Source organism: Prinia subflava, chromosome 8, assembly GCF_021018805.1.
Source record: "Prinia subflava isolate CZ2003 ecotype Zambia chromosome 8, Cam_Psub_1.2, whole genome shotgun sequence".
In the NCBI taxonomy this organism is placed as follows: domain Eukaryota; kingdom Metazoa; phylum Chordata; class Aves; order Passeriformes; family Cisticolidae; genus Prinia; species Prinia subflava.
The window spans coordinates 14152661-14179675 of NC_086254.1; the positions used below are offsets into that span (position 1 = coordinate 14152661).

Below are 27015 nucleotides of genomic sequence, written 5' to 3' on the forward strand. Positions count from 1 at the left end.
AACGCCACTGACAGCCGCACATTCGCGGCCAATACTCTTTGTTGCACGGATTTTAAACCCGCAGCGCCGAACCCTTGCCCGGGGTCGGTGTGAGCCCTCTGAGGGCACGGCCAGCAGCCCAGCGAGGGTCCCGCTGCGGGCCCCGCGCTCCGCAGCGGCCTCGGCCCGGCCCGCGCTGCCATCGCCGCCTTTGTCAGCGCTCCCCACACGGGGCCAAGGGCCCGGGGCCGCCCGTGGGGCGCGGGCCGCGGCCGGGGGGCTCCGCGGGGCTCCGCCGCGGGGATGCCGGACCCTGCCCGTGGGCGCTGGGGATGCGGACGCGTTCCCGGGCAGCGGATCGGGGGCGGCCGGCCCCGCTGAGGGCGGCGGGGGGTGCGGGAGAGCGGCACATCGCGGTGGGTCACGCGTGGACCCAGCCGGGGCCCGCCGCCCCTTTGTGCGCGCCGCGCCGGGCTCACCCTTGTGCATGCCGGTGTAGCGGTCCTTGAGCACGGTGAGCTCGTAGATCTTGCCGAACTGCTCGAAGAGCGGCTTGAGGTCCTTCTCCTCCAGGTTGCGCGGGATCTGCCCCACGAAGAGCTTGATGGCATCCAGGTCCTTCATGCTGTCGGGCTGCGCCGGGGGCTCCGCGCCGCCGCTGCTGCTCATGGGGGAGGCTCGGCGCGGCGGCGGCGGCGGCGGGGGCGGCTGCGGCGCTGGCGGGAGCGGCGGCGGCTGCCTCCTCGCCTCGCCCTCGGTGAGTCTGGCCATGCCCCGCGCCCGGCGCGGCTGCGGGCGGGCGGGCGGGCGGGCGGGGGAGGCAGCGCGGCGGGAACGGCCCCGCCGCCAGCGCCGCCGCCGCGGCGCCACAAAGAGCCGCGCCACAGCGCCCCCTGCCGGGCCCCGCGCCGCGGCCCCTCAGGAGCGGGGGGCAGCGGGGAAGGCACCGGGGAAGGCACCGGGGACAGCACCGGGGACCCCCGGGAGAGGCCGGAGAGGGTCTCTCGGGGCCGGCAGGCTGGGCCAAGAGGGCGGTGGAAGCTGCAGTGACCCATCCCCGCGGGTGAGGGAAGAGCTGTGTTTTTAGGGCCCAGGAGCGCAGGAGGGCCCTGGGAGCAGGGGAGCACCCACGAAGGCAGAGCCGCTCCACATCCGTGTCAGAAATTAGCAGTCGCCCCATTTTCCTCGGTGCCTCAGCACCAGGGTCTGGAGGCGAGGAGGTTATTTAAAGCAGGAATTTTTGTTACGCAGCCGTGACCCAGCGGCGAGCACAGCCACGAGCACCGGGGCTGAAGGGGGCTTAGCTGGAAGGGGAAGCCAAACACGGCCCCAGGTCTACAACCCCGGGCAGGCCTCTCTGCCCCGGCCTTTGTGGGGAAAGTCCCCTTTCCTCCCAGCAGCTCAGCTCCCTCCTCACTGGGGCTCGGTGGAGGCATCCCCAGCCCGGCCCTGTGTCAGACCGTGCCAGATGGTCAGGAGCCGGTTGTGTATCCGTGTGGAAGCAGCCATTATTGGAGGGATCAGCTCTCCCTCCCCGTGTGAGGCTCTGAGCTGCTCTCCCCCTGCCTTCCCCAGCTCCGGCGGATGCCGTGAGGCAATGAGGGGATGTCAGCGCTCCAAACAGCGCGGCCCAGGTGGCCCCGGGCTGTGTCACCTCTGTGCCCCACCTCTGTCACGCCAGGGTGACGCTGAGGCACGGCACGGCCGAAGCTCCTCCGGGAGCAGCTGTGCTGCAGGGATGCAGCCCAGCCCTGCTCCGCCGCCCACGGCCACACGCTGCCTGCATCTCCTACGGAGCGTTCCCTCTGCAGCGTGCACGGCTTTTGTCGTCACACCACACATTTCAGCCTGTCATGCTGCCCCAGTGTCCCTGAAGATGAATACACTCCTGCGCCCTCGTGCTGGCAGGAGGGAGGGGGTGTTGGCTGGGTTGTTTGCGGAGGGAGCTGTGGCACAGTCAGGTGCTCAGCTGCACTGAGCATGCCAGCCCTGTGCCTGTGAAAAGGACCGTGGTGCAGGCACAGCCTGGCCTTGCTTCCCCTTGCGGAGTCTCTGCCCAGAGCTTTCTGCCATCCCCCTTTTCTCCTGCCCTGGATCCTGAACAGGGAGGGCAGCAGTGAGTGGAGAGGTGACCCTACTACACAACACAACCAGGGCAGCTCTGTGCTCCCACTGCAGCCCAGTTCAGCATTCTCTTACCTGGTCCCCAAGTCTCATCCTTCCTTCTATCCTCTCGCCACAGTGCCCCACATGCCAGAACCTCAAACCCTACCCAAATCTCTCAGGCGTGATTTTACCTAGACCCCTGCACCAGGAGATTTGTGCAGCAGGTCTCAGGAAAAGGCAGGCTAGGAAAATGGGGCACTGTGTTACCAGGGGAAGAAGAGGGGTCCCAATCCTACGGAGCAGAGAGAAAAACTGAGAATACTGGTCGTGTGTGAGTACCCACCTGGCTCCCAGGCTGAAGTCAGAGAAGGAGAGAAACCCCTGCAGAGCCAGAGGGATTTGGGGATTCCTCTTCACTCTGGTGCTCAGCAGAGCTACAGCTCTGTCCCCTGCTCTCTGCAGCACTGGCTGTTGTGCCCAGCTGTGTGTGGAGCTGCCAGAACACTCACTGAGGGCCAGCAAGAGCCTGGAATTTGCATCCAGGCTTTTCATGGAAATTGTCTCACAAAGGCCTGCAGCTTTCTGCAGCCTGGGCTGAACCCAGGGACGCTGCAAGATGTCTCAAAGCTGGAGAGCTCTTATCCTTGATGGTGTTACCACTCCTAAAATTCACCCTAAAACCCCCTCAGGATCTCCCCACACTGGTCAAACTTTCTGTTGACATATCTTGCAGAGACTGCCAGGGTTCTGCCATCTATTTGGAAGCCACAGATGCATCAGCTGGAAAGCCCATGGCAAGTCAAGCTGTTCTCATTTTTAACAGCTGCAAGCAGCTAAGGCAGTGTTTAAAACAAAAAAGCTTTATGGCAACAGCAGCAATCCTCACCCTGGACTAATCAAACCTAAACAAGTAAAGTTTTCAGGCACCTTTGCATGCCTATCCTGCTTTTTCACATCAGCTGCTGCAGCAAAAGCTGCTCTAGGCTTTTGTTGCAGCTCAAGGGACCCAGTGCCTCGGGTAGAAAATGTCTATTTAGAAGGAAAGATAAATCCAGTCTCTTTTGGAGTCTATGAATGGACATACTAAAACCACCTCGACTGCAGTAAGGAACAACAGACATGAAAATACTGCTGGTAAATGAAAAACAGAACAGCTGTCAATCAGCACCTGGGGTTTACACAGCAAGACAGAGAATTATATACCAGAGTAACAAGATTAAGGGGAAGATAAAGGGAATCTTAGCACCAAGACAGAGAAAAAGGGAAATGACAATGTGCAGAGGAAGAAGAAACGTGTTGCATCTGTCATGGAGGAATAGACACAAGAGTGCTGGAAGGAGCACAGCAGAGCTCAGATCCACAATTCCCAGGGGTGAGGGAACAGATTCTGCCCAGACCTGAGATGCTGCTTCAAAAAAAAGATCTGCTAGAAGAAAACTACATTGTATCCCCAAAAAGTTTCTCTTTGCAGAGAGATATTTGCTAGCAAAAACCACCCAAAATATTTTCCTTACACACATCTAGACTTGCCTGGTTTCTTGTGGCATATGAGTATTTGTGTTTAGATGGGGAAGCTTAAGATGAAAGGTGAAGAGGTCCAATCAAGTGGCTCAGACCTGAGAAGGGCTCAAACAAAGGGTGCAGGAACAGCCAGATACATTTTGCCTGCCCAGTCCTTCCAGCTCCTAAAGGCAGTGAGGAACGGAGAAAATACAAGCTGGAGCTCTGAATTTCCACATCACCTAGGAGACACCATTTAAGGCAGAAAATCCTCATCACAGCCCAGAAAAAAAAAAAAAAAAAAGATCCTTAGGATTCTTTAAAACAGCCTGCCTTCCCTTACCTATTTGTTCCCCAGGCAGAAGAGCCAAAGGACTAGGGAAGACAGTCCTGGCAGAAGATATCCAAGCAATAAGACAGTATCTCAGGGAGATAAAAGTTATTCCTGTAATGTGATTGCTTCTGGTCTGGTGTAAAAGATTCTGCAGCCAGACTGCCAGCCTAAGAGAAAAATATCCTATGTAAAAGGATATAACTTGCCATCAGCTTTTATCCTCTCTTTTCCACCAAGACCTTGTTGTTTATCTCTCCTGAATATCAGTTTTACCAACCAATTCAGAGTTAGGGAGTTTTAACATTTTAACTTTGCAGGAACCCAAAAATTAGCTAATTTTTAAGGCTGGTGGATTTTTTTGACCCAAGTTGTTACAATGGGTGAAGTGGAAATGACCATCACAGATTGCAGATATTTTCCAGATGATCAAGAGCAGCTGTTCTTTGAGGATTGATTTCAAAACCAAACCCAAATAAGCCAACAAAAACACACCACCTTGTGGGAGAAGTTTGGGTTGTGTGCAAACTGTCTCTTCCAATGCTTGAAAGCAAGCTGGCCAGGAAACAATGGCACACGGCCGTCCTTTCCCAAATAATGGGGCAGCTCCTCAGCTCTGCAATCATGCAATATTCAATTGAGCTGATTGAGTTTAGTTTGGACCTGGTTTTAATCAGCAAAGATATTAAGCTCTGCTGATGTGATCTGGTTTCTCCCTCTGGTCCCCAAATCCTCCTGGAGCACAGAGATTGTTGTTTCTGTCACACGCTTTCGTCTGGGTACCCCTTAAAAATAAAAGGATTGAGCATTCCCAGCATCTTAGGGTCATCTCTTCTGCTTCTCACTCCTTTCTTTTTGGTAAATTCTCTATCTTCTATTACTCCCCATTACACCATATTAAAATATTACATTAAAAATATTTCACAGGAATAAGCCCACAACATGAACAACCTTGCTTGAGAACACAACCAGTTGTCCTCGTGTTCTCACTTACTTGAGAGAAAGAAATGTGGCACCTGAATAAAGCAGAGAGGACTAGAGGAGAATGTGGCAATCACCAGATCTACTCATCTCCATCCCTGCTCCCAGCTACACCACTGAGCCCTTCAAATATTTTTCAGAAGTTTTATGAGGATTTCTCTTCTCCTGCTATCCCTGGTGAAAGGCTAACCCAGCAGTGGCAATTCCAGCCTCTAGAAAAGCAGAATTTCCACTCAGGACTCCACCCCACATCTTCCACACATCCCCGGGCTGTTCCAGCTCCAGCAGCTCCAAAGAGCAAGGCCCTTTGTACCTCCTACTTCACCAAGGTGCTGTAAGTGTCAGATATATTTAAGAGAATGAAGCATTCAGATACTATGGAAACCAGGGCAAGAGAAAAACCAAAAATAGATGGAAGACGCAAGCTGTTGTAAGGTCTGGAAAAGCCTTGCTGAGGAAGGCTGTGCTTGCTGCAGCTGATTGCAGAGTGGGATCCATTTAGAGCTCGAGCATAAAATATCCTCTCCCCAATCTTTCTGTAGTTTGTCATTTTTCTCTGCCACAGGGAAAGGGATATTCTTTAACTTCCCCTCTATTTAACAGGCCTCCTAATTACCAGTTCCTTTGAATGATTCATATTCTAGTGTGCCCTTTCCATGACCTGGAGTAGGCTGCTCCTGACTGCTTCTGTAGAGCAGGAGTATTTGGGAACACACCATGAGGAAAAACCAGCACAGAGCACTCTCCTAAAAGGGAAATCCAACAGCAACCTACAGAGAAGGGTGCCTGGAACTAAGAGTTGTCTGCCTCTCCTTTTAATAATCCTTTTAACACTTGTGTTGTGCCTATTCAACCTCTACAGATAAACCAGTTGCTAAAGTAGAATAATATCTTCACTCAAAAAACCCAAAATGGCACATGGAGGAAACACAGGGGATGCCAGCCTGAGGAGTACAAACCATCTGACTCAAAGATGGTCAACCAAATGGAAGTCAGCAACAGAACTTCAGCATCCCTATGAAGAACTACTCAGTGCTACCACAGAAGAACCATCTGAAAATAAAACCTCAAATTGCCTTTCAGGAGTCCCACAGTCCCCTATGGGCTATTCTCTAGTACAAATTCCCACTCATGTGAGTTGGAAGAAATTCCAGGAGAACTTTACTCCTCACAGCAGTTAAGACACCATCCTTTGAACTGCCCAAAGGAAATAACACCAGCTCTTGCTCTGTTAAAAAAAAAATCTGTTGCTAACAAGAAACCACTGGTGTGGCTTAAACAATAAAGAAGAATTGGTAGTGCTGCTCTGATGGGAGCACAAGTTATAAAGTGCCAGGATATCACATCATCAGACACTTGCCAAAAGAATAAGGGAACTCCTAACAGCAGCACTGGAGCATCTTGGTAAGGATTCAGAAGGTTCTTAACCTTTCTGTCGCCAGCTGCAGGGAAGGAGAGATGGATTTACTTCTGGGATGTTCTCCCTGCCAAGCACAGCTCCACAGATTAGGGACAAGCACTCAAAACGTCACCTTTTTGACAGGTGTGACCAGTACAAAACCACAAGTTTGTCAGCTAGCAGGGGGACACGAGGAAACATCTGGGCCAGTGTTTTCAGCCTCCCCTCCTCCAGCATTCAGCTCTGCCCCTGCCAAAGGCCAGAGAAAGGACTGGTGGTCAAACAGTCCTGCACAGCAGCTTCCTGCACTGCTCTGAGCTGTGCTGCCAAGCCCCAGGTCTCACTGGAGGCTTACACTCATCCTTTGTGCTTTTCTTCAGCTGCTGCCAGCCAGGCTGAGAAAGCACTGAGCCCTGCAGTGAGGTTTGCTCAGCTCCCAGTCCCTCAGCGTGGCATGCAGAGGTCCCCCTGCACCCAGAGCCAGGCTAAGCCAGAGTGGGGTGGCTGCCACAGCCCAGTCTCCATCTAGGGAATGCAGCTGGACCTTCTTCCCCTTTGCTTTCACACCACCCTGTCAGTGGAGAACTCCCTGATGTCCACCAGGACCTTCCCTTGAGAGCAGGGCACTGACACAATTACAGGTTGGACTCGGTGATCTCAAAGGTCTTTTCCAGCCTAGTTAATTCAGTGATTCTGTGATAATAACACGACAGAGGCTGTGTTAAACCCAGCCTGCAGTGAGCTGCCCTTCAGCCTGCAGGGTTTTGCTCCATGTGCCAGAGGGCTCTGGTGGGACAGTGGGCACCCCAGCTCCAAAAATGCTCTGTTACAGAGGAGGTAGAGGGGAGAGCTGTGCAGAGAGAGCAGTGATGATGCATTTCTAGAGCAGCTCTTTGCTCTCCATCACTGGAATACACCCTCCTCTTCACTGCCTTGTCCCAGCGGTTCTTCTGTCACCTTCCAAGGGCTGGCCTTTGTTTTCAACCTTTGCTCTGACTTAGAACACATTTGTTTTTCTAGAAAGACACGTCATGACTTTGAACAGCCTGGTCCAAGGAGCCAGGACCTCAGCATCCTCCTGGCACCTCGGCATCCTCCAGGTACCTGGGCATCCTCTGGGTACCTGGGCATCTTCCTGGCACCTCGGCACTCTCCAGGCATCTCAGCATCCTTCTGGCACCTCGGCATCCTCCGGGTACCTGGGCATCCTCTGGGTACCTGGGCATCCTCTGGGTACCTGGGCATCTTCCTGCCACCCGGGCATCCTCCTGGCATTTTGGCATCCCCAGCACCAGCCTCAGGGCCCCGTGTCCCCGGCAGGGAAGCGGAGAAGGAATGGATGGGAGGGGGATGCCGAGGCCACACCTGCCCCGCCCGTACCTGTGCAGGGCCGAGCCCCGCTCCACATCCCGGGGCCGCCGTTCTGGCCGTGCCCCGCCTGCACCGGGCCGGGGGCAGCCCCCAGGGCAGGACAGCGGCTGAGCCGGGCCGGGGCTGGCACCGGGAGATGCTCCCGTCACCTCGGACCTGCGGGCAGGACTGCCCTGTGTCACCGCCCTGTGTCACCCCCTGTGTCACCCCCTGTGGCACCGCCCCGTGTCACCGCCCCGTGTCACCGCGGGGACACCGCACAGCCACCCCACGCCGCTGGTTCTGGAGGGTCTGAACAAGGAGAAGCCCTCGGCCCCTCAGCATCAGGAGGAGCCCCCGTCCAGCTCTCCCCTTCTGCCACGCCGAGGTCACTTCGCCATCCACACCTCTGACCACGACTTGGACAAACTCAGGGAACAGAGCTCTTGCAAGGGTTGTAATTGGAATAAATAGTTTAGTGTTCAAACAGGCATTGGGTAAGGACAGAGGCACAACAGTCTCCATGAGCACACAGTGCTGGCTGCTGAGGTAACCAGGTTTCCACAGTACCAAAGCTGTTTTGCATAGAAACTTTTAATTGCTTCACATGAGCACAAACCTTTAGAATAAACAGGAATTTGCTCACCTCAAGGTGCTGGAATCATGCTTGGAGTGTGTAAATGTTTTCTGTCATACTATTTTACTTTTGACTAGACAGGATGAAGCTTTTGAATACAGAGGATTTCTCCTATTTTGTAGAGGCTTCTATTCCTCCAAATAATGCAAGGAGATTCCATTTTTTTTGAGCAAATAGTTCTCTGACAAATCTATCCATCAAACCTATTCACTTGGTTTATTTTCCAAGGGAAAAAGGGACAAACAAATTAAAAAAAATTAAATACTTAAATATTATTACATTTATAGTCCTAAAATATGTAAATCAACTGCATTGAATTTTCTATTAGCTTTTAAATATTCACCTCGATATACATTTGTTCTTCAGGGCACACAAGAGATAAATAATTGAGTTAACATTGCTAGATAAATCAAATCTTTTTTCCTGAGCTGCAAATATTCCAGATTATAACCTTGAAGTCGCTATGCAGTAACTACAAATGGAAACTAAACAGATCAAAGTGAGCAAGCAGGAGTCCACACTCAAGTACCCAGAGACCCAATTTTCTGAGACATCCAGGAGCAGCCCCAGCATTTCAGCTTGCTGGATCAAGACCAAATAAAATGTAAAACCTCTGAAATATAAAACCAAGCTTAAACACGGGGTGCAGGAGCAGCCTGGGATTTGGGCTTGGGCCATGAACAATGTAAGGACACGAGAGTTAAATCAAACAAAACACCCTCAAAACCAAGCCCCACAGCAATTTTGGGTATAGCTGTGGTTTTGAATGTCTAAATAGATTGTGGTGACTTTCAGCCACAGACAGTGGGAGACCTAATTCCATTCTGGCTTCAGGATCTTGTCTGCACTGAGCAGAATTCATATTGCACAGCATTACTTCTCTCCCAACAATAAACTAACCCCTGTCATTTGGGAGATGAACTAAAATAATCCTAATTACTCCCATACAACTCCCAATAGTGCCCATGCAGGTGGAAGTGGACAGAAGGAATTAACAGCTTCAGTTAAACCCTACTTGAAAACCAGTTTTTTGTGAGCTGCAGCCTCTTGACAGCACCAGGACAACAGGTGAAGTCAGATAAAAAGCAAAGAAAATGATTTTCTTGTGTGTATGTGGATATAATGCTTTCCATGCTCTTCTCTACAGGCCAGGCAAACTCCTCAAAAAAAAGAGGATAGGTAAAAAATAAGGGCAACAAGAATCAGCTACACAGAGCTCTTCTGCCATGTTGTGGAGAACTTTTATTTTATCACACCTGCTTCTGTGTTGGTGACCGAACTGATCAGTTATGATCAGCTCCAGGGGCTCTTTGCAAACGTCTCTGTTGATTTACCCAAGCAAACACCAATGTGGGAACTAAATTCAATCCCAGGATGGGCACTCTGCTCCAGCTATGAGGAAATTGGGATTTAAATTCAATCCCAGGATGGGCACTCTGCTCCAGCTATGAGGAAATTGGGATTTAAATTCAATCCCAGGATGGGCACTCTGCTCCAGCTATGAGGAAATTGGGATTTAAATTCAATCCCAGGATGGGCACTCTGCTCCAGCTACAAGGAAATTGGGATTTAAATTCAATCCGAGGATGGGAACTCTGCTCCAGCTACAAGGAAATTGGGATTTAAATTCAATCCCAGGATGGGAACTCTGCTCCACCTATGAGGAAATTTGGATTTAAATTCAATCCCAGGATGGGCACTCTGCTCCAGCTATGAGGAAGTTGGGATTTGACTGTCTCAGATTTGAGCTTATATGTTTCAGTGCACATGCACTTTGATCAAATGCAGAAACTCTTTTATCTGTTGTAATAAGTACTTTTTATGGCAGCCAGGGATAGAGACACAAAAGGATTACAGGACAAACTAACCTTGTGTGGGAGAGAGCAATGTACCATCCCAAATACCCCTCAGGTTTTTAAACTCCCCTCATTAATCTTACCCATCTTTTTTTTTAGGTTGTTTCCACTGCCTTCTGGCACTGCATCAGGAGTGTTAACAGTTCATTGCTGAGACCACACAGAGCTAAGGTGTTTTCTTTGTGCTACAGCCTCTGCAAACAGACTGGGTGGAAGTTTTTGACTCTGAACTTTGAGCTCCTCATCTGGAAGAACTGAAGGCTGACAGTTTCCACAAGCTCCAGGTCTGTTCTGTTCGCTCTTGCCCACTGCTGGCAGATTTTACACACATCAACTCAAGCTGCAGCAGCATTGCTAATATTATTTTTCTATTTTTCTCAGCAAAGTAACAGAGGTAATCATTAAGACTGCTGAAATAATTTGCTAGACTGGAGGGAACACCACCTCCTTAAGTGTAACACACCAGAAATGGAAGCTGCAGCTGGAGGACTCAAACTGCTCCCAGATATTCAGAGCCTACAGAGTTCTTCAGAGAGCCACTGTACCATGTTCTAAACCTACCCAGCCCAGGGCATGCAGCCTCCCAGGGCACAGCAGATGCAGTCTTTATGGGCAGAGCATAAAAACCAGTGGAAAACAATCAAGACTTGCCTTCCAGCCACTCCAGCAACTTCTGAAGTCATTATAAATTCATTTGGCAGAGGAATGCCATGAGCACTTCACGCATGCAGAGAGACACATTTCAAATGTGCATTCAAAATCTGAGGAAAAAGCAGGATTCCCTGCGTGGCTGACAGCTCTGGAGTGCTTGGCACCATGCTGACACCATGGTGAGCAGCTGACACCAGCAGGCTCTCCTGGAAAAGACAAGACCCTTTAAAGAACAAATTGCTACATATTTAAAGTAGCAGAAAGTTCACATCATGGGGTAAAGGTACTCCAAGAAGGAGATTTCAGTAAAATAAACAGAGGAGGATGGAAATCAGTGCTTTAGTGCCCATCCAAAGGACAGTGACTGGCCACAACAATTGGCCTCTTCTGACAAGCACATGCACAGGAGCTGTGTGCAAACAGGAATCCACAGCTGGGATTTTCCCTGCATACACAAAATAAAGGTCCACCTCGATTCAAAAATAGCTTTTCAGCCTCTGTAAGATACGCTGTTTTAATTACAAATAATAGCTTAAATTAAAAAAAAGTATCACTGTGGCTTATGAAGAGACAATGGCTTATGAGGAGACTTCATGTACACAGAAGAGATTACAGAAAAGGACTGAAAACTTGCTGGGTGGCAGGACAGTGGCTCAGGGTTATCTTCTAGAACTACAACGAGCCTAGGGCTTGTAGCATCTCAATCTGTTTTCCAGGTCCGAGCTGCTCTTGCTCCTGTTATCAATGGAACCAGTTTGTGTAAGTACAGGGAACAGCACAGAACATGGTCCTGCAGCAGCTGGACTATGGAACACCCCTCAAAAATCAAGCAAGACTTTAGCACAGAGTGGTGGCAGCTGTGAACTGTTCAAGGACCAAAAACTTCCAGAGAAATCAAGCAGATGGTAAAGAGAGACAGGAGAGAACCTGTCCCTGGCAAGAACCCTCATGCCAGAAATGCATCTTAATCTTTCCTCATGCTGCTAACAACAGTCAAAATCACTCAGTGCACCTCCTAAAAGGGGGTGAGTTCTAACAAAATGCAAGAAGGTGCTTGCTGCAGACACTGCTTGCTCAGCACAACTCCCTAAAGCCAGCAGTGAACTCAAGGAAGAGGTGCCATAAGGAAATGTACTAATTGCATTCTCTTTAATTTGCATGTGCACTTTTTGGTTTTTTTTTCTTTTAAACAACTGCTCCAAGTCCTTGTGTGCTGGGCAGAGATACCACACCAGGCTGTAGTTTCAGTTTCCAGGCTGGCTGTGTGACAGTGTCCATGAAGGTGCTGGAATTTGTGTTACACACTCAGAGAAGCTGCTCACAACCAGACTGCAGGAACTGCTCGAGTCTCTCAGCCTCTCCCTCACCAAAATGCAAAGGAAAACCAGACATGATGCAGGTCAGGGGAAGAAGATGAAGAAAAGCACTTCAAAGGTGCACAAGAGTTAAAATTTCATTTTCTTTATGCTTTCCTCCCCTCTATACAGTAGCAAAGAGGAGCCAAAGGAAGAGGAACAGCAGGGTTCAGTGGAAGGCAGAGGGTTCCCAATGGGCTCACCGATGGCTCAGTGCTGCTGGGTGGGGGGGACTTGGGGCTTCACTGCTGCTTGGTTTTAAGGGATAATCTCTGTATCATCTTGTAAAGGAGACCAAAGTGCTGGAAACAGAAGAGAAAAGAAGTAACCATGACAGTTCTACACACGCAGAAAGCTTAGCAGGAGGCTTAAAACAATAGCAGTGTGCAAATGTTGTGCCTTTTTTGCATCACCAACTCATCCTGAACGTGGAGTGGGATTTGATGGATGAGGAGGAATTATGACAGAAAAGCCAAGTTATAAAGAAAATGATGGCTTACAGAAGTGTTGGTGCAAGTCTGTATCACCTCATTGAGAAGATGTGTTAAAGATTTTTTAATTTTTTTTTTAATGTTCCTTCTGAAGGCAGGGAAAAAGCTTCAGATTCAACACATGCAGGTTCCTGGTCTCTATAGAAACACTGCTGCCAGCAGTTTCAGGAAGGTAAAAATAAACCAGGCAAACACAGAGATTCCCAGCAATTCCCAATTCTTTAACTGGATCCTCTCTTTCCCCAGTGACTTAGAAATTCGCTTAATTCCTCTTTTGATTTTGCTGGGGTTCATTGTATTTTGATTTGATATTTGACAGATGTAACAATATCCAGGCTTCAAAGAATTTCAAATTCAACTAATAGAAGTAATGAAGATTGCTAATAGAAATCAAAGTATGTTTTTCCTATATTCATACACTGAGATTTTAAATACTTGTGGTTTCCCTAAACAAATAATAGACAAAAATAACACAAAGTTATCAAAATTGAGAGTGACCTAAAAAGCTTCCCTTTCATTCATGTCCTTCATGAGCCCAGGCAGGAACAAAGCCTTGCTCACACTGTCTTGGTTAACACTGACACAGAAACATTACATTTAATTTGGCTGGCCATGGCATGGAGTATCTCATTTCCAGAGCTATGGACACAGGATGTTATTTATGGTTTCACTGAAAAAAGAAAGCAAAACTCTGAAGATGCATTTCTAAGCTGCATCCCACGTTCAGATATTTCCTAACAGTACAAGCTACAAACCTTTAAATTACCAAGGTAACTAAAATTTGTTGTAAAGTTTCAGTTTGGAGCCAAAATAGGTTAGCAAGTGAGTTATGCATGTCCTTGACTACCAGAAACAGCTCTAAAAAAACAGGTTTGCATTAGAATGGCAAGAGTCTGCCTTCAGCACAGCCAAGTGACATTACTGTTCCAGCTTTAGTGCTGACACTGTGTGAATTCCTGTATTTAACTTGTTTTATGAGGAAAATAATACATCTGTGTCTCTTACCTGCACTGCAACATAGGCAACGCCAAGGTAGGCTGCAATGCAGACTGCCAGGAGCAGGTCAAAGATTGCTGGCTTGACCCTGGAAGGAGGAAAAGTGCACATGAAATTGCTACAGCAGCTCCTGCCAGGGGGTGAGACAACAGCCCAGCATGGCCAAGGGGATTCCATACCTGTATGCATTCATCACCTGCTTCAGCTGGTCATAGAAAACAAACTCGGGGTCCCTGTGCAAAGGAGAAATTTTTCAGATTCTACTGCACTGCTCGACCCTGCAGTGAGGAAAGCCCAGAGCTGTTCCCAAAGAGTTCACCCAACCAGAGACAGGTAAGCATGACCACCTCCCACACTGGTTTTGAGCTGATTTTAGTCATCAGGACTTTCTTTTCCTACAATCAGAAGCCTAAGGACACAATTCAGAACTCATGCTGTTACTCAGCTGTCTCCAAAGAGGCTGAACATGAAAGATTCCTCCCTCTGTTCACTGAAACAGCTTCAGCCCAGGCAGGTTCAACAGGATGGAAGCTGCCTTTTTGTAATTAAACAAAACTCAGTCTTCTCCCACTCTCAGAGTGGGAACAGTAGAACCAAAACAGTTTAAAAACAAGCTTTTCAGACAGAGGGAGCTGCTGGGCCTTGTTCCTGTGCTGTGAGGAATCACGAGCAACTTTCTCTGGGAGAACACCAAGCATGAACCCAAACTGACAGGACAGCAGAAAAGAGCAAAGCTGCATGTCAAGAAACCAGGAAAGCTGCAGCTCAGAGACAAAATTCTGTCCAGGGAGAAGCCAGTTTGCATGACCTGGCTGGTTCTTTCATGTCTTTTCTCACCGTTTGTCTGCCTTCACGTGATGCTGCTTGACATCCTTCAGGTAGCGCCCCATGTAATATTCTAGAGTGTTGAGGAAGGTGCTGTCTTTATCAATCAGCTGGGCAGCCCTGGGCTGACTGCTCAGCCAGTCCATCACTGACTCCAGCTGCTCCTGCTGGATTTGCTGCAGAAAAATACCACCAGAGAAAGGGAGTCAACCACATCTCAGAGGTATCTCCCAGACTCTAGGGATTCCAGAGGTTACAAAAATAATGCACTGTACTTACCATTTGATCTGTGAAGATCTGCATATCTGCAGGTGCTCCCTGCGAGGGAAAATATAAAAAAAAACAAAAATCCAGGTTATTGTTGAGCTTGGCTGAGCAGGACAAGTCTGGCCAGCACTGCATGGTGGGCACTTCTTACCTTTTCTGTTAGATTGTAGATGACCCTTGTCAAAGCCTCAGCAATGATCTGAGTATTTCTGGTCAGTGCTTTAGTGTCTATTCGTGCCCTAAAGCAAAAGAGGGGATTATGGACTCGCCAATGGCATCAGCTTCCTCTAGAAACAACCCTGCCTCAGGCACCGGCCTGAATCCAGAGCCCAGCTCCCAACGTTTGCTGTGCCCTGTCCATCAGAACAACAGCAGCACTGTGAGGGCAGTTTGGGTCTCTGGGCTGGATTTGGGGGGCAGCCTCACCTCCTGTCCATGATGCTGTTGCGCAGGCTGTCGCGGTGGCTCTCCAGGTGTGAGATGGTGAACGCCGGCAGGCGCCGGATGGCGAAGCGCTCGTGCTCCCACGCCAGCATGTCCTCAGCCAGGTTGATCTTCTTGTGCACCATGGAAAACTTCACCTCTGGGAACTGGCTGGCAACGACCTGAGGGCAAGGGCAAGACATTCAGGGGTGTTGACCACTGCAGAGTGACACCTGTCTGCCTACACCCGCTTCTGTGTGTTCCAGAACGAAAGGAGCAGTTATTGACATTCTTAAAATTGGATTTTCAGGTCAAAAAGAGCTGTTTTAATGTCTGTACAGGGTAGCATTTGCAGATCTAGTCTGCTTCACTTGGGACTGTGGTGTGAGGATTTGTCTGCACTTCAAATCAAGTGACCCTAAACAATACGTGAATTATTTCAATAGCACAGCCTTCCTTCCTCTCATGGAGAGCTGTATAGTAATTCCCAAGCTCCCATGAACCTGAAATGCTTTTCCTTACCGTCTCCAGTTCTCTGAGAAATGCATGCTGCAAGGTGCCCTCCTTGGGAGGCTTTGAGACATGAAGATGAAGGCTATTGCCTCTACCCAGAGTGTCAAGGCAGAGAACAAATGCTACATTGTCCTGCAGCAGGCTGGAATCTGGAACAGAAAAATCCAAACCTTTATTGCTATGTCTTGTGCTGGGATTTCCACCCCCCAAAAAAGCAAGGTTCACACAAGGGGATTGTCACAGGAGAGCTGACAATTAATTATAGACATTTAACACAGCCAGCCCCTTACTCACCAGTGTGGTCCAAATTGTCCTCCAGCCACCGCTTAGTTCCTTGATAATTAAACTTGCCACCTCCAGATGCAAAGAACAGCAAGTTATACCTGCCCATCAAAGAAGCCAGAAAAAGGTTAGCATGCTGCACTCCAAGAATTCCTGCACTCAGCCTTGGAGGAGTGGTGGAATCACAACCCCCTGCACCTGACATCCAAGGCAAACTGGCCATTACCAAACACTTCCCACACGCCACAAAACAGATTAAAAGTGGGGAGCTCCCAGTGTTTGAGGATGGAATCTGTTTCCCTCATCATCCCCTCCCCTTGTCAGCTACACATTTAACCCCAAACAGAGCAGTTCCTTACCCAGCATGGGTCCTTCTGTAGGTGTAGAGGCGAGAGAACAGCCTGGCCAGTTCCAGCAGCACCGAGATTCCACTGCCATTGGAGTCAGCCCCGTGGGATAGCCACTGCAGGGTGACACAAGGTGACAATCCCACACTGATTTCAGGTACCAGAACCACTGTGCTCCACTTGTAACTGCCCCACAGCCCTAAGGCCAAGAGAAGACACGAGCAGAAGGAAAAAGGACAGGAACACAGAGCTGCAGGAGGAAAGAATACTCACTGGAGCCACTCCAAAGGAATCGTAGTGGGCAACTATCACAACAGTGGGCAGGTCTTCTCCACCCAGCCCTGTCAGCCTTCCCTGCAGAGGAAGGAGAGCAGTGTCACTCCCTGTCACCTCTCTCGTGCCTGTACAAGGACAGCCTGACTTCTACATTCCTACTGAGTCCTGCTGAGCAGCCTCAGTTGTGAGGACTTCAGATGGCTGAGACTCCCCTGACTTGCCCTGCCACACCAAATGTCTGATAGAGTCCCAATAAAAGAAGTCACCTCATCAATGCTGCCAGTTTGAAGCCATCCACAACTCACCTCCACACTGGGGATGAGCCAGTCATTGATGGCTTTGCTTTGGGCCCCGCTGGTCACCATCTGGAAGCCATTGGCAGTTGCTGTGTGCAGCAGAACTGGAACAAAAACACCAAAAAAACCCCATAATGTGCACCTGGGGAAGCTTCATCTCTTCCTTTCCCCTGCTAACTGAGCTTTGGAGAGACCAGCTTTAAACCATTTAAGCCCTCTCACTTGTCATTGGTGTTTATGCAATGACACAGAATCTTGGTGACTGTGCTTTTTCATTCTTGTATTCTGGGCTGGTCAAAAGCTTTCCCCCAGCAGTATTAAAATCAGTCATAAGCAGCAGGTTAATAAGAAAGTCATATTATTTACATGGAAGCATCAGACTGACTTGTGTCAGACAATAAGCTTCAGTTTCTACCAACACACCATTGTCACTTAACATTTTCAGTGTTTTTAACCTAGTTTTGATTTCTACCCTACTTGCAACAGTGTGAAGCTGAGAACTTTCTGCAACTGTATGTCCAAATATAGTCAAGTGATGTTTTCTTATACTGTGCCTTTCTTCCATTGAATCTCTAAACACTTTAACAAAGACAGAATAAACCCAAAGGCAACAGAACACTGGTTCATGGTGCAGGTGACACAGCAGACTCCTCCCAGAGGTGGAGACAGCTCTGTCTTCCTCAAAACCTTTTCCTCCTTGTCAGGACTCACCTTCTGCAGCTGAGGCTGAGCCCTGTGAGGCAGAAGCAGCCCGTGTCTGTTCATAGATAGACAGCAGCTCCTCATCTTCCACTGCAAAGTAGACTGGCACAATGGTTTCCATAGCAAGCATTTCTGGCTCTATCTCCATGAATTGCTGAGGATTGAAGCGAGACACAAACTTAGCATCCGCTAAACACGAGAGGTGTCAAGAAAAAATTAACAACCAAAGCAGAGAAGTTTTTAAAATTAGAATACGATTTGTTGTGCGTTACAACAGAAGCTTCCAGCCCTGCAGCAAGCAAGCTTTCCTCCAACACACCTCCCATGGGAAGAGACAGAAAACTTTTCTGTTTACCCTCACGACATCCTGGGGGACAGAGGAGATGGATCGTGGCAGGATGATGACCACAGCCCCGGCGGACTGGCGCAGAGCCTTCTGGTACTGCTCGTAGGAGAAGTCCACCAGGCGCATCATGACGCAGCGGCGGCTCAGCACGTCCGCCTCCACGGTGCGCGCCTCCGTGTTCAGCACCGCGCTCCTGGTGCCTGCCAGCAGGGAAAGCAAGAGGCCTCCTCAGCCACTGCACCCCGTGCCCTCTGCTCCAGCCTGCCTCCTGCTCAGGGCAGCCCTGGGGCAGTGTGAAGGGCTGCAGAGCGGGCAGAAGCTGCACAAAGCTGAGTTTGCCTCTTTGTCCGAGAAGGAGCAGAGGTCTGTGGGTTCTCCTGTGCAGCCACATCCTGCCAGACCACCCCTGTTCCACAGCACACAGCCTCACCTTCCACTCCTCCTCCTCAACACAACACACAGGCTACCTGTCTGCTCACCTGCACCTAACACCTGCAGGCAGCAACACGCCTGGACACAGCCCGGCCTCTCCAGAGCCTCCCCCAGCTGTAGGATCAAGCTGTGGATGGAAGCTGAGCAGAGTGACCTGATGAAAGGACACCAGACTGCCCGATGTCACCCCCAGGGCTGCTCTCACTCAGCCCCAAGGGAGCTTCTGTAGCTGGCAGAGCTCCAGAGGAGCGGGCTGCTCCTGAGGGCACTCCCTCTCCTGCTCTCAGTGCCAGCAGATCAAATCCCCACGTGGAAATGCCATCCCCTGGGAGCACAGCAGGCTGCAGGCTCGCCTGCATTCCCCAAGGGAGGGCCAAGAGGACATCTTGTGCAAATAGAGAAGGTCAAATCCACCTTATAATTTATAATTCAATTTCCTCTTCTGTGGCTCTGGCACCTCCACTGGAGATCTCATCCTTCTGCATCCCCACACAGGGACAGACAAGTTGCTCCAGCCTCTGTCAAACAGGAGCATTGCTAAGAACTAGATTTAAACCTGGCTTAGCTTAACTCCAGCATTAGTTTGGTCTTGTCAAGGGTCACAGAAACACCTAAACAAGAAAAAAATCTACATTTCCTCTGCACAGTATCAGTGAGGGCCACACACCCAGCAACAGAGCCCAGGTACAAGGTAAATTCTCCCCACAGACCTCTGACACTAAACAAATATTAACAGCACCTCCCTCCAACCAGAGGAAAACAATTCAAAATGAGGATAATCCCTCCACCACTTCCAAAGGAATGATGTGTAAACACAGCAACGTGTGCACCCCAAGTTCTGCTCTCTCTGACATCTAAGCAGAGCTGACACAACAGTGTTTTTCTGACAGGCTGATTTTCTGTAGTTTCTCTACACAGAACTGGTTAATAATCACTCATTTACAAACTAAAGAATTCTCATTCTATCAGTATTAGAGGAAGTCCAGGTTTGTTCTTAAATTGCCATATGGGTGATGCTGACAAAAAACTCTTCCCTCTGCAAGAAGAGGCTGAGCAGCAACTTGTATTTGGTATTTTTGGAAAAGAATACAAAAATCTGGAACAACAAATCAGCTCAGCTGGTCAGAGTATGGTGCTAATAACGCCAAGGTTATGGGTTTGATCCTCTGTGGGTCATTCTTGTGGGTCCCTTCCAACACAGACTGCTCTGAAATGCAGCTTTTATCCTGAAGGACATCTCAGAACACACAGGGAACAGAAAGGGAGCAGGAAGGAACAAAGGAAACACACAGCCCACTGAGCTAAAAGGAAAAGAAACAGCATAAAAAGTTAATTGGAAGCATCTTAAAACAATGACACCTGGCTTTTCAAGAGGTCATGAAATTGTGAGCACTGGGGTAGAGGGGAGGCAAGCAAAGTCAAAGGCAGCTGGATCACATCCCTGCTAAGCCAGCACCTGAGAAAAGAGAGAGTCCAACCCCCAGGCAAGGGCCTGCCTTGGAATTACTGAGACTGTCAGCAAGAGAGCCCTCAAGACGTGGACACGTTCTGAGAAATCGTGATGGAAGAACTCAGAAATAATTTATTTTATTTAGACGCCACCAGGAGCGTGAAGTGTTTAAGGAGCACACAGGCACAGCTGCATTTCATAACTTATATATTTGAACTTACTGAGATCTGAAAGAATGAGAGATGGTGCCTCATGGACAGCACAAATTAAACGTGAGGCTGTTCATTGTTAACTCTATAGGAAGAGTCACTCACAGACAGAGCACATGCCCTGGCCTGGAATAAAACCTCTACAGATGACCCAGAAACAACCCTTGGTTCTGGGTTTGTGGGCACACAGGGGAGGAGGCTGAGGGTTGCAGCATCTCAAGGACTCGCAGAACAGGGCGTGTCTCTGACCCAAAGAAAGGTGTTGCACAATCAGCAAGCTGCAAGTAAGAGAACAGAGGAAGTAAAGGTCAACTGTAACACAGGGGAAGGACGGGCTGTGAAATGGAGCCACTGGAGCAGCACACAGAGCTGAGGATGAAGAGCAAAGAGGAATCAACCTGTCAATAAAGGAGTCAAAGGCAAAAGGACAAAACCAAGCTCACAACCAGAATGCAGGAGAGATACAGCTGGACGCCTCAAACCACAGAGCCCTCGGACCACGGACAGGGGTCTTTGGTTACCTCTAGGTCACCACGATGGAGCTCCCAGCCCCTCTCCTGCTCGTGCTGAGCCTGGGCAGTGAAACTCAGCCAGACGGGGCCCTCCAGCGACCTCCGCTGCGCCTGGGCCTGGCCCCGGCCCGGCTGCTGCCGCCTCCCAGAGCCCCCCGAGCCCTCCCGTGGCTCCCCCAGGCCGGGCCGCCCTCCCTGGCAGGCTTCACGGCCTACCCTGGGCTCCTCCCCGGGCTCGGGGCTCCCTTCCCACGGCCCCACCACCCCTGACGGGGCCGCTGCCGGCAGCACCGAGCCCGGCCGGCCCGTGCAGTTCCTCACCGTAGGGCTGCCCGCCCAGCTCGTACTGCTGCATGCGGTACACCGTGAACTCGTGCGCCGCCTCGGCGGCGGGCGGCGGCCCCAGGAGCAGGAGCACGGCGGGCACGAAGAGCAGGACGCTGAGCGGGAGGCACGAGGCCTTGAGCACCGACTCCAGCACCTCGCTCGCCTCCTCCAGCATCGCCGCGGCCCCGGCCCGCACTGCGGCCTGCTCGGCACGCACGGCGCGCCCCGCGCTGCATGCCGGGAGCTGTAGTTCGCGCGCCGCCGCCAGGGACGATGGGAATTGTAGTCGCGGCAGAGCGTGCGGGCCGCGCCTTGGCCTGCAGGGGGCGCCCTGCCCGCGGGCTGGCGCTCCCGACCGCCCCCCAGCGGATGGGATGGGATGGGATAATGGGATGGGATGGGATAATGGGATGGGATGGGATAATGGGATGGGATACTGGGATGGGATGGGATAATGGGATGGGATACTGGGATGGGATGGGATGGGATGGGATGGGATGGGATGGGATGGGATGGGATGGGATGGGATGGGATGGGATGGGATAATGGGATGGGATGGGATAATGGGATGGGATGGGATGGGATGGGATAATGGGATGGGATGGGATGGGATGGGATCCATGGGATCCATGGGATCCATGGGATGGGAATGGGAATGGGGGATTGAGACAGTATGGGACGGGACAGAGTCCATGGGATGAGATCCATGAGTTGGGCTGGGCTGGGGCATTGGGAATGGGGGACTGGAAAGGGACAGGACAGGACGGAATCCATGGACTGGGCTGGGCTGAGCTGGGATGGAATGGGACAGGATGGGATGGAAATGGGATTGGGAATGGGAATAGGAATGGGGGATTGGGACAATATGGGACGGGACAGAATCCATGGAATGGGATCCATGGGTTGGGCTGGGCTGGGGGATTGGGAATGGGGGATTGTAAAGGGACAGGACAGGATGGAATCCATGGACTGGGCTGGGCTGAGCTGGGATGGGATGAACAGGATGGGATGGGATGAACAGGATGGAACAGGATGGAATGGGATGGAATGGGATTGATGGGACAGGACAGGACAGGACAGGATGGGATGAACCCATCCAGACAGGAGGTTCCTGCTGCCCCCTGAGCAGGTGATCCTCCTGTCCCAGGAGCAGGACAGCTCCAGCTTTCCCCAGACTACAGAAACATCTTGCAGGCGGTACCTGGCCTCCAGAGGAAACAAAAATGAATCAAATCAACCCAAGGCTTTCTGATTACCTTGATTTATTGCAAAACTGCAACTGCAATAAAAAACTGCAGGGCTGCACACTCAGCTCCTGCAGAGGGGCTGGGTCAGCAGGCTTTACATGAGTCCCCAGTGCTTCAGTGGCCTTGTGGCACGGTGAGAGGAGGCATTTGGGTGCTGCTCTGATTATTCCCTACATGAGAGAACAGAAGAGCAGGGATCTGAGGCACAGGCTGGCCGTGTCTTCAGGCCTGGGATGGCACCAGGTTCCACAGAGTCTCTGGGCACCTCCTTCTGCCCGTGCCAGCCCTGTCACTGCAGCTCTGAGCACTGTCACAGCATCTGCCCTGGCTCCATGCCCAGCCTCTGCACCCCGGGGAGGGTCTGGGCTGTGGCTGCAGCCCTCTGCCATCCTCGGGTTGGGCAAGATATCAAGCTTGTGTTCCTTTCCAGCAGCTGTGCCCATCACAGAAACTCCAAAAGGATTCTAAAGTCTTGGGAGGGCCACCTGGTTGAGGAAATCCGCCCTATTTGCCACTGTCCCCTGGGGCAGAACACCCTCAGGTGGGCAGGTTCAGCACCTCTGCACACCCAAAGCACACACACACACAAAACGTGAGCACTGCAGCTGTCCCAGCAGAGCATCAATCCTAAAATATGCCTGTATTTTTCACTCCCAGCCTAGGAGCAATTCCTGTCCCTGTGCTGCACCCAAACTGCAGCACCATCCCAGTCTGGTGGGGCTGGCCCCAGTTCACAACTGGCCAGCCTGAGTTGCTACAGTCCTGCCAGGCCAGGACCAGCACCGTGAGGTCCTGGGGGCTCTCTGGGATCCCTTTCTCCCCCCGTGGCCCCTCACAGGCTGGGGAGATTGCTCATCATGCTGGAGTTGCTGGAGAGAGGAGCCCTGGGCCGAGCGTTCCGTGCCGTGGGGCTGCGGAAGCTGTCGCGGTAGCGCAGGGAGCTCTCGGTGGAGGAGCCAGAGTTGATGTCTGAGATGACCAGGCAGCTGCCAGGCCGGCAGAGCCCAGCCCGGACACAGCAGCAGCACAGCAGGCTGCCCACGGCACGGCGAACCTCCACGCTGCGCAGGGAATAAATGACGGGATTGACCCCCGAGTTCAGCAGGGCCAGCGCCAGCGTCCAGTCCAGGCTGTGCAGGTGGGAGCACGCACCGGTCTCACAGAAAACATCAAAGAGCAGCAGGACAAAGAGAGGACTCCAGCAGAGAATGAAGGCCCCCAGGATCATCAGCACCGTCTTCAGCAAGCGCAGGGACCGCCTGCGGCCGTGCCGAGAGCTGCTCTGCTTGGAGCTGGCCTGCACCAGGTGGAAGATGGAGATGTAGAGACCCACGATGCCCAACAGGATAATGCTGAACATAACCACGGAGAAGAGAATGTAGGTCTTGGAGTAGAGAGGCAGGAGCACGGAGCAGGCCTGGAAGTCACAGAGGCAGTTCCAGCCCAGCAGCGGCAGCAGGCCGATGACCAGCGCCAGCAGCCAGCAGGACACGATGAGGCCGCGCAGCCGCAGCGTCTTGCTGGCCTCGTTCTCGGCGATGGGCCTCACCATGGCGCCGTAGCGCTCCACCGCCGTCACCAGCAGGCTGAAGGTGGAGGCGGCCAAGGCCACGAAGAGGATGCCCTCCCGCAGGAACCACAGCTGAGGGGACAGCTGGAAGGTCCTGCTGCCCGACAGGCAGAGGTTGCAGAGGTAGGCGACGCCCGCCAGCAGGTCGCTGAGGGTGATGCTGGCGATGCAGGAGTAGACCCAGCGGCGCGCCCGCAGGCAGCGCAGCACGGCCAGCAGCACCAGCAGGTTCTCGAGGATGATGAGGAAGCTGATGGCGGCGAAGGCCGTGCGCACCAGCCCCATGCCCTCGTCCCCGGAGTGCCGCTTGGTGAGCTTGCCTGAGAAGTTGTAGTGCTGCAGGATGATGTTCACGTTCCTCATGGCGGCCAGCTGCAGGCAGGAGGCTTTGGTGCCCAGCAGGTCGAGCCTGAGCTCAGGGTGTTGAGCAGCGTCCAGGGGAAGGAGGAGGGAGCGATTCAGCAGCCAGCTCAGCACTGGAGCATCCATCTTCTGAGCCTGGGTCAGCAGTCAAGGGATGCTCAATGGAGGAAGGGTCAGGTGGGGCTTGGGGCAGAGCAGATCCTCTCTTTGAGGGCTGGAGCAGCTCTGAGACTGATCCCAGCAGCTCTGCTCAGCATGGAGCAGAGAGTCAGAGCCCTGTCTGCCAGCCCTGCAGCACTGAAAGAGCGGAGAGGAGAGGAGGGTGAGGTGTTTTGTAAGTCCCCCCATGAGCGTGGGCTTCCTGTTGTTTAATAAAGTTTCCTGTTGTGACTGAGAATATTGACATCTTCTAACAGCTGTCATCATTTTTGGTAAGGATCTGGTTTTGTTTGGCTTTGCTGTGGTTGTGAAGGTGTGGCACGAATGAAGTAACGTGCCAGGGCCCTCCTTGGGTTGGAGCAGGAGACAACACCTTGATGGGTAGAGTGCTGAACACATCCAAGTGCTGGTGAGAGCACCCAGGCAGCTTGAGACACAAAGTGCTTTGCCTGCTGTGGTGCTCAGTTCACCCCTGAGCCTGGCAGAGAGCCCCTGCCTCCTCCCCAGCTGCCCTGGGCACTACCCATGCTCAGATACATCCCCCTTCCCCCCTTCCCTCCTCAGGAGGAAGGTCCGTGCTGTCCCTCCCCAGGGCTCCTCCATGGGCCCAGCTCCTGCCACTCCCTCAGAACACATCCATCCCTCCACATCCATCCCCATCATCCCTCCACATCCATCCCCATCATCCCTCCACATCCATCCCCATCATCCCTCCACATCCATCCCCACCATCCCTCCACATCCATCCCCATCATCCCTCCACATCCATCCCCATCATCCCTCCACGTCCATCCCCATCATCCCTCCACGTCCATCCCCATCATCCCTCCACATCCATCCCCATCATCCCTCCACGTCCATCCCCATCATCCCTCCACATCCATCCCCATCATCCCTCCACATCCATCCCCATCATCCCTCCACATCCATCCCCACCATCCCTCCACGTCCATCCCCATCATCCCTCCACATCCATCCCCACCATCCCTCCACATCCATCCCCATCCTGCACTGCCCGTGCAGCAGCTCCAAAGGAAACTTCAAAGGAAACTTCGAAGGAAACTTTGAAGGAAACCAGCTGGTCCAAGCTGAGCACGTGCCCTGACACTGCACCTCCACCTTCAACTCAGCAAGAATCTGCTCGGGATGGGGCAGGACCTTCCCTCTGGCTGTCGTCCCACAAACAGAGAAGGAGGCAAAGAGCTGCTGCTTCTCACCTCTGCAGGAGCACAAGGTGCTGAGACCAGAACCAGGGGATGAGAACGTGGCTGCAGTTTTAATTTCCATCATTGGCCTGATTCCTTATGTGTGCACAACTCAGTGGGAGAGCCTTGTAACATGTTATTCCAAACTGTGGCTGGGAATTTGCCTTAGGACTCACCTGCCATGGCTTGTGGGAGGCTCTTGCTGCCCCAGGGATATTCAGCAGCGCTCTCCAGCTCTTTGTCTGAGGCCCAGCATGGAGCAGGTAGTGGGGACAGCTCCTCATGCAAAAACAATTGAGGCTTCTACCTACCAAAGTGAAAAAAAAGGGGGAAGTTACGACATCAACCACATTTCTGTGCAGGGTGGACCCCACCCAAATCAGCTGCAAAGTGGCAGAGATGAAAGAAAGGCAGAGCACCTTTCAACTCAGGATCCCACCAAAGCTGTGCCTGTGCTCTGGTGCAGGAGGTCATGAAGATGTCCCCAGGCTGAGGGCAAAGAGCAGAGAGCTCTTCCATCAGCAGGGAGCTGTCCAGGGAGCCCACCCACCCCGGGATGAGGGGATTGACCCCAGCCCAGACACGTGCAGAATGCAAAGGAAGCCACGTGCCGGCAAGAGCGCTTCTCATCAAAAACTGAGGGCTCCATCCTCCACCTTCACCCCTCCAGCCGGGGTTTTGGCCCTTCCTATCAGCAGTGTGGAAAGAAGCTGGTGCTGATAAGGTCAGCAGATGCCCCCGAGATTGCAGGGGCGGAAATCGGCAGGAAGGCTCAGAGCAGAGCAGGGCTGCACGTGCAGCATGGGGAGCTCCCAAACTCTGCGGGGTGATGCCCAAAAATCACTGGAATCTGAAGGGTCAGTGTGATCCTGCCACATCACCCCTGTGAGCTCTGCTCTTGCCTCGGGGTGAACCTCCAGCTGATGTGTCTGCTCAGGACAGAACCTGAATGTGGAATGTTCCTGGAAGATCAGAGGGTGGAGGAACTCTCCTTGTCAGGGGCCCTAAGCAGCTTCTCAAAGAGTTGGCAATGTGTGAGGAGCCTCAGAGATTCCTGACAGGAGAGAGATCTGTGCAAGGATGGGACAGGGGGCAGGAAAACCCTTCTGATGGCAGGAGGGCTCGAGGCAGATGAGCTGCTGGGACTGCCCTCACCTTTGGTGTGCAGGTTCTCCACAAAACATCAAAGGATCTTCCTCACACCCCTTCCACAAACATCTCCAAGGCATGGAGTGCCCAGCTCATCACTGGGGGCTCCTCTTGCCTGAGCCCCCACACAAGGGAGGGTTCCTGTTCTGTCCTGTCCCCACTGCTCCCTGCACAGCCACAGGCTGAGCTGTGTCTTGGCACTTCTCCTCTGCTGCCATCTCAGTCCAGATGTTCTTTCTTTGAAGTGAAGTGGGGCAGGGGAGGGACACCCCCCCTGCAATGTTTCTCATCTCTTCCCTTCAGATCAAAGCCATGATCTGCCTGAAACTGCCTGCTGGCTCCTGGGCTTGGAAGAGCTGAAGCCCTGTGGACCTGCCCCAGTTCCAACGTTGGGTATTGGTGGATGCTGAGAGGAGGCACCACAGCTGAGAAGCCCTGGAACCCTCCAGAGGTCAACAGGAAGGCCAAAATACCTTGGCCTCA

At 51.9% G+C, this 27015-nt stretch overlaps 3 protein-coding genes and 1 long non-coding RNA gene across 13 annotated transcripts in view; 1 reads left to right on the forward strand and 3 right to left on the reverse strand.

Moving 5' to 3' along the window:
• The window catches only part of CELF5 (CUGBP Elav-like family member 5), a 37619-nt gene extending 36819 nt beyond the window's left edge, over positions 1-800 (reverse strand). For 3 of the 8 annotated variants that reach the window (XM_063403316.1, XM_063403314.1, XM_063403322.1), the window contains exon 1: positions 459-797. In XM_063403316.1, coding sequence (XP_063259386.1) covers positions 459-750 — 292 coding nt within the window. In that variant the 5' untranslated portion in view covers positions 751-797. Of the gene's footprint in view, positions 1-458 lie in introns of all 8 variants that reach the window. The other 5 variants (XM_063403317.1, XM_063403318.1, XM_063403320.1 and 2 more) reach the window with 5 other exon arrangements.
• LOC134554332 (uncharacterized) lies at positions 618-10017 on the forward strand. Its single transcript, XR_010081220.1, has 2 exons — positions 618-736; positions 7317-10017. It is a non-coding gene; the product is annotated as an uncharacterized LOC134554332 (long non-coding RNA).
• Positions 8477-21069, reverse strand: NCLN (nicalin). Of its 3 annotated transcripts, none has more exons than XM_063403311.1 (16): positions 20834-21069; positions 17919-18109; positions 17573-17717; positions 16871-16965; positions 16563-16643; positions 16302-16405; positions 15955-16043; positions 15670-15809; positions 15151-15329; positions 14876-14963; positions 14737-14775; positions 14470-14633; positions 13812-13865; positions 13642-13720; positions 12349-12447; positions 8477-10996 (listed from the first exon to the last, which is right to left on the reverse strand). In XM_063403311.1, the coding sequence occupies exons 1-15, from the start codon at positions 21012-21014 to the stop codon at positions 12388-12390; spliced, it is 1689 nt and encodes a 562-aa protein (XP_063259381.1). In that variant the 5' UTR covers positions 21015-21069; the 3' UTR covers positions 8477-10996; positions 12349-12387. The 3 variants fall into 3 exon arrangements, with proteins under 3 accessions (XP_063259381.1, XP_063259380.1, XP_063259378.1); XM_063403310.1 differs by having other exon boundaries at positions 8477-11525; XM_063403308.1 differs by having other exon boundaries at positions 8477-12447.
• A 1108-nt stretch (positions 21070-22177) lies between these two features.
• Positions 22178-25660, reverse strand: S1PR4 (sphingosine-1-phosphate receptor 4). The gene is made up of 2 exons (XM_063403340.1): positions 25560-25660; positions 22178-24316 (listed from the first exon to the last, which is right to left on the reverse strand). The coding sequence occupies exon 2, from the start codon at positions 24143-24145 to the stop codon at positions 22919-22921; it is 1227 nt and encodes a 408-aa protein (XP_063259410.1). The 5' UTR covers positions 24146-24316; positions 25560-25660; the 3' UTR covers positions 22178-22918.
• Positions 25661-27015: the final 1355 nt, after the last annotated feature.

Coding starts and splice junctions, on each gene's coding strand:
- NCLN (XM_063403311.1), bottom strand. CDS start 21,014: ATGCTGGAGGAGGCGAGCGAGGTGCTGGAGTCGGTGCTCAAGGCCTCG. Junction 15,810..15,954: donor GGACAATTTGGACCACACTG/GTGAGTAAGGGG, acceptor TTTCTGTTCCAG/ATTCCAGCCTGCTGCAGGAC. Junction 12,448..13,641: donor TTGCCTATGTTGCAGTGCAG/GTAAGAGACACA, acceptor TTCTGTTTCCAG/CACTTTGGTCTCCTTTACAA.
- S1PR4 (XM_063403340.1), bottom strand. CDS start 24,145: ATGGATGCTCCAGTGCTGAGCTGGCTGCTGAATCGCTCCCTCCTCCTT.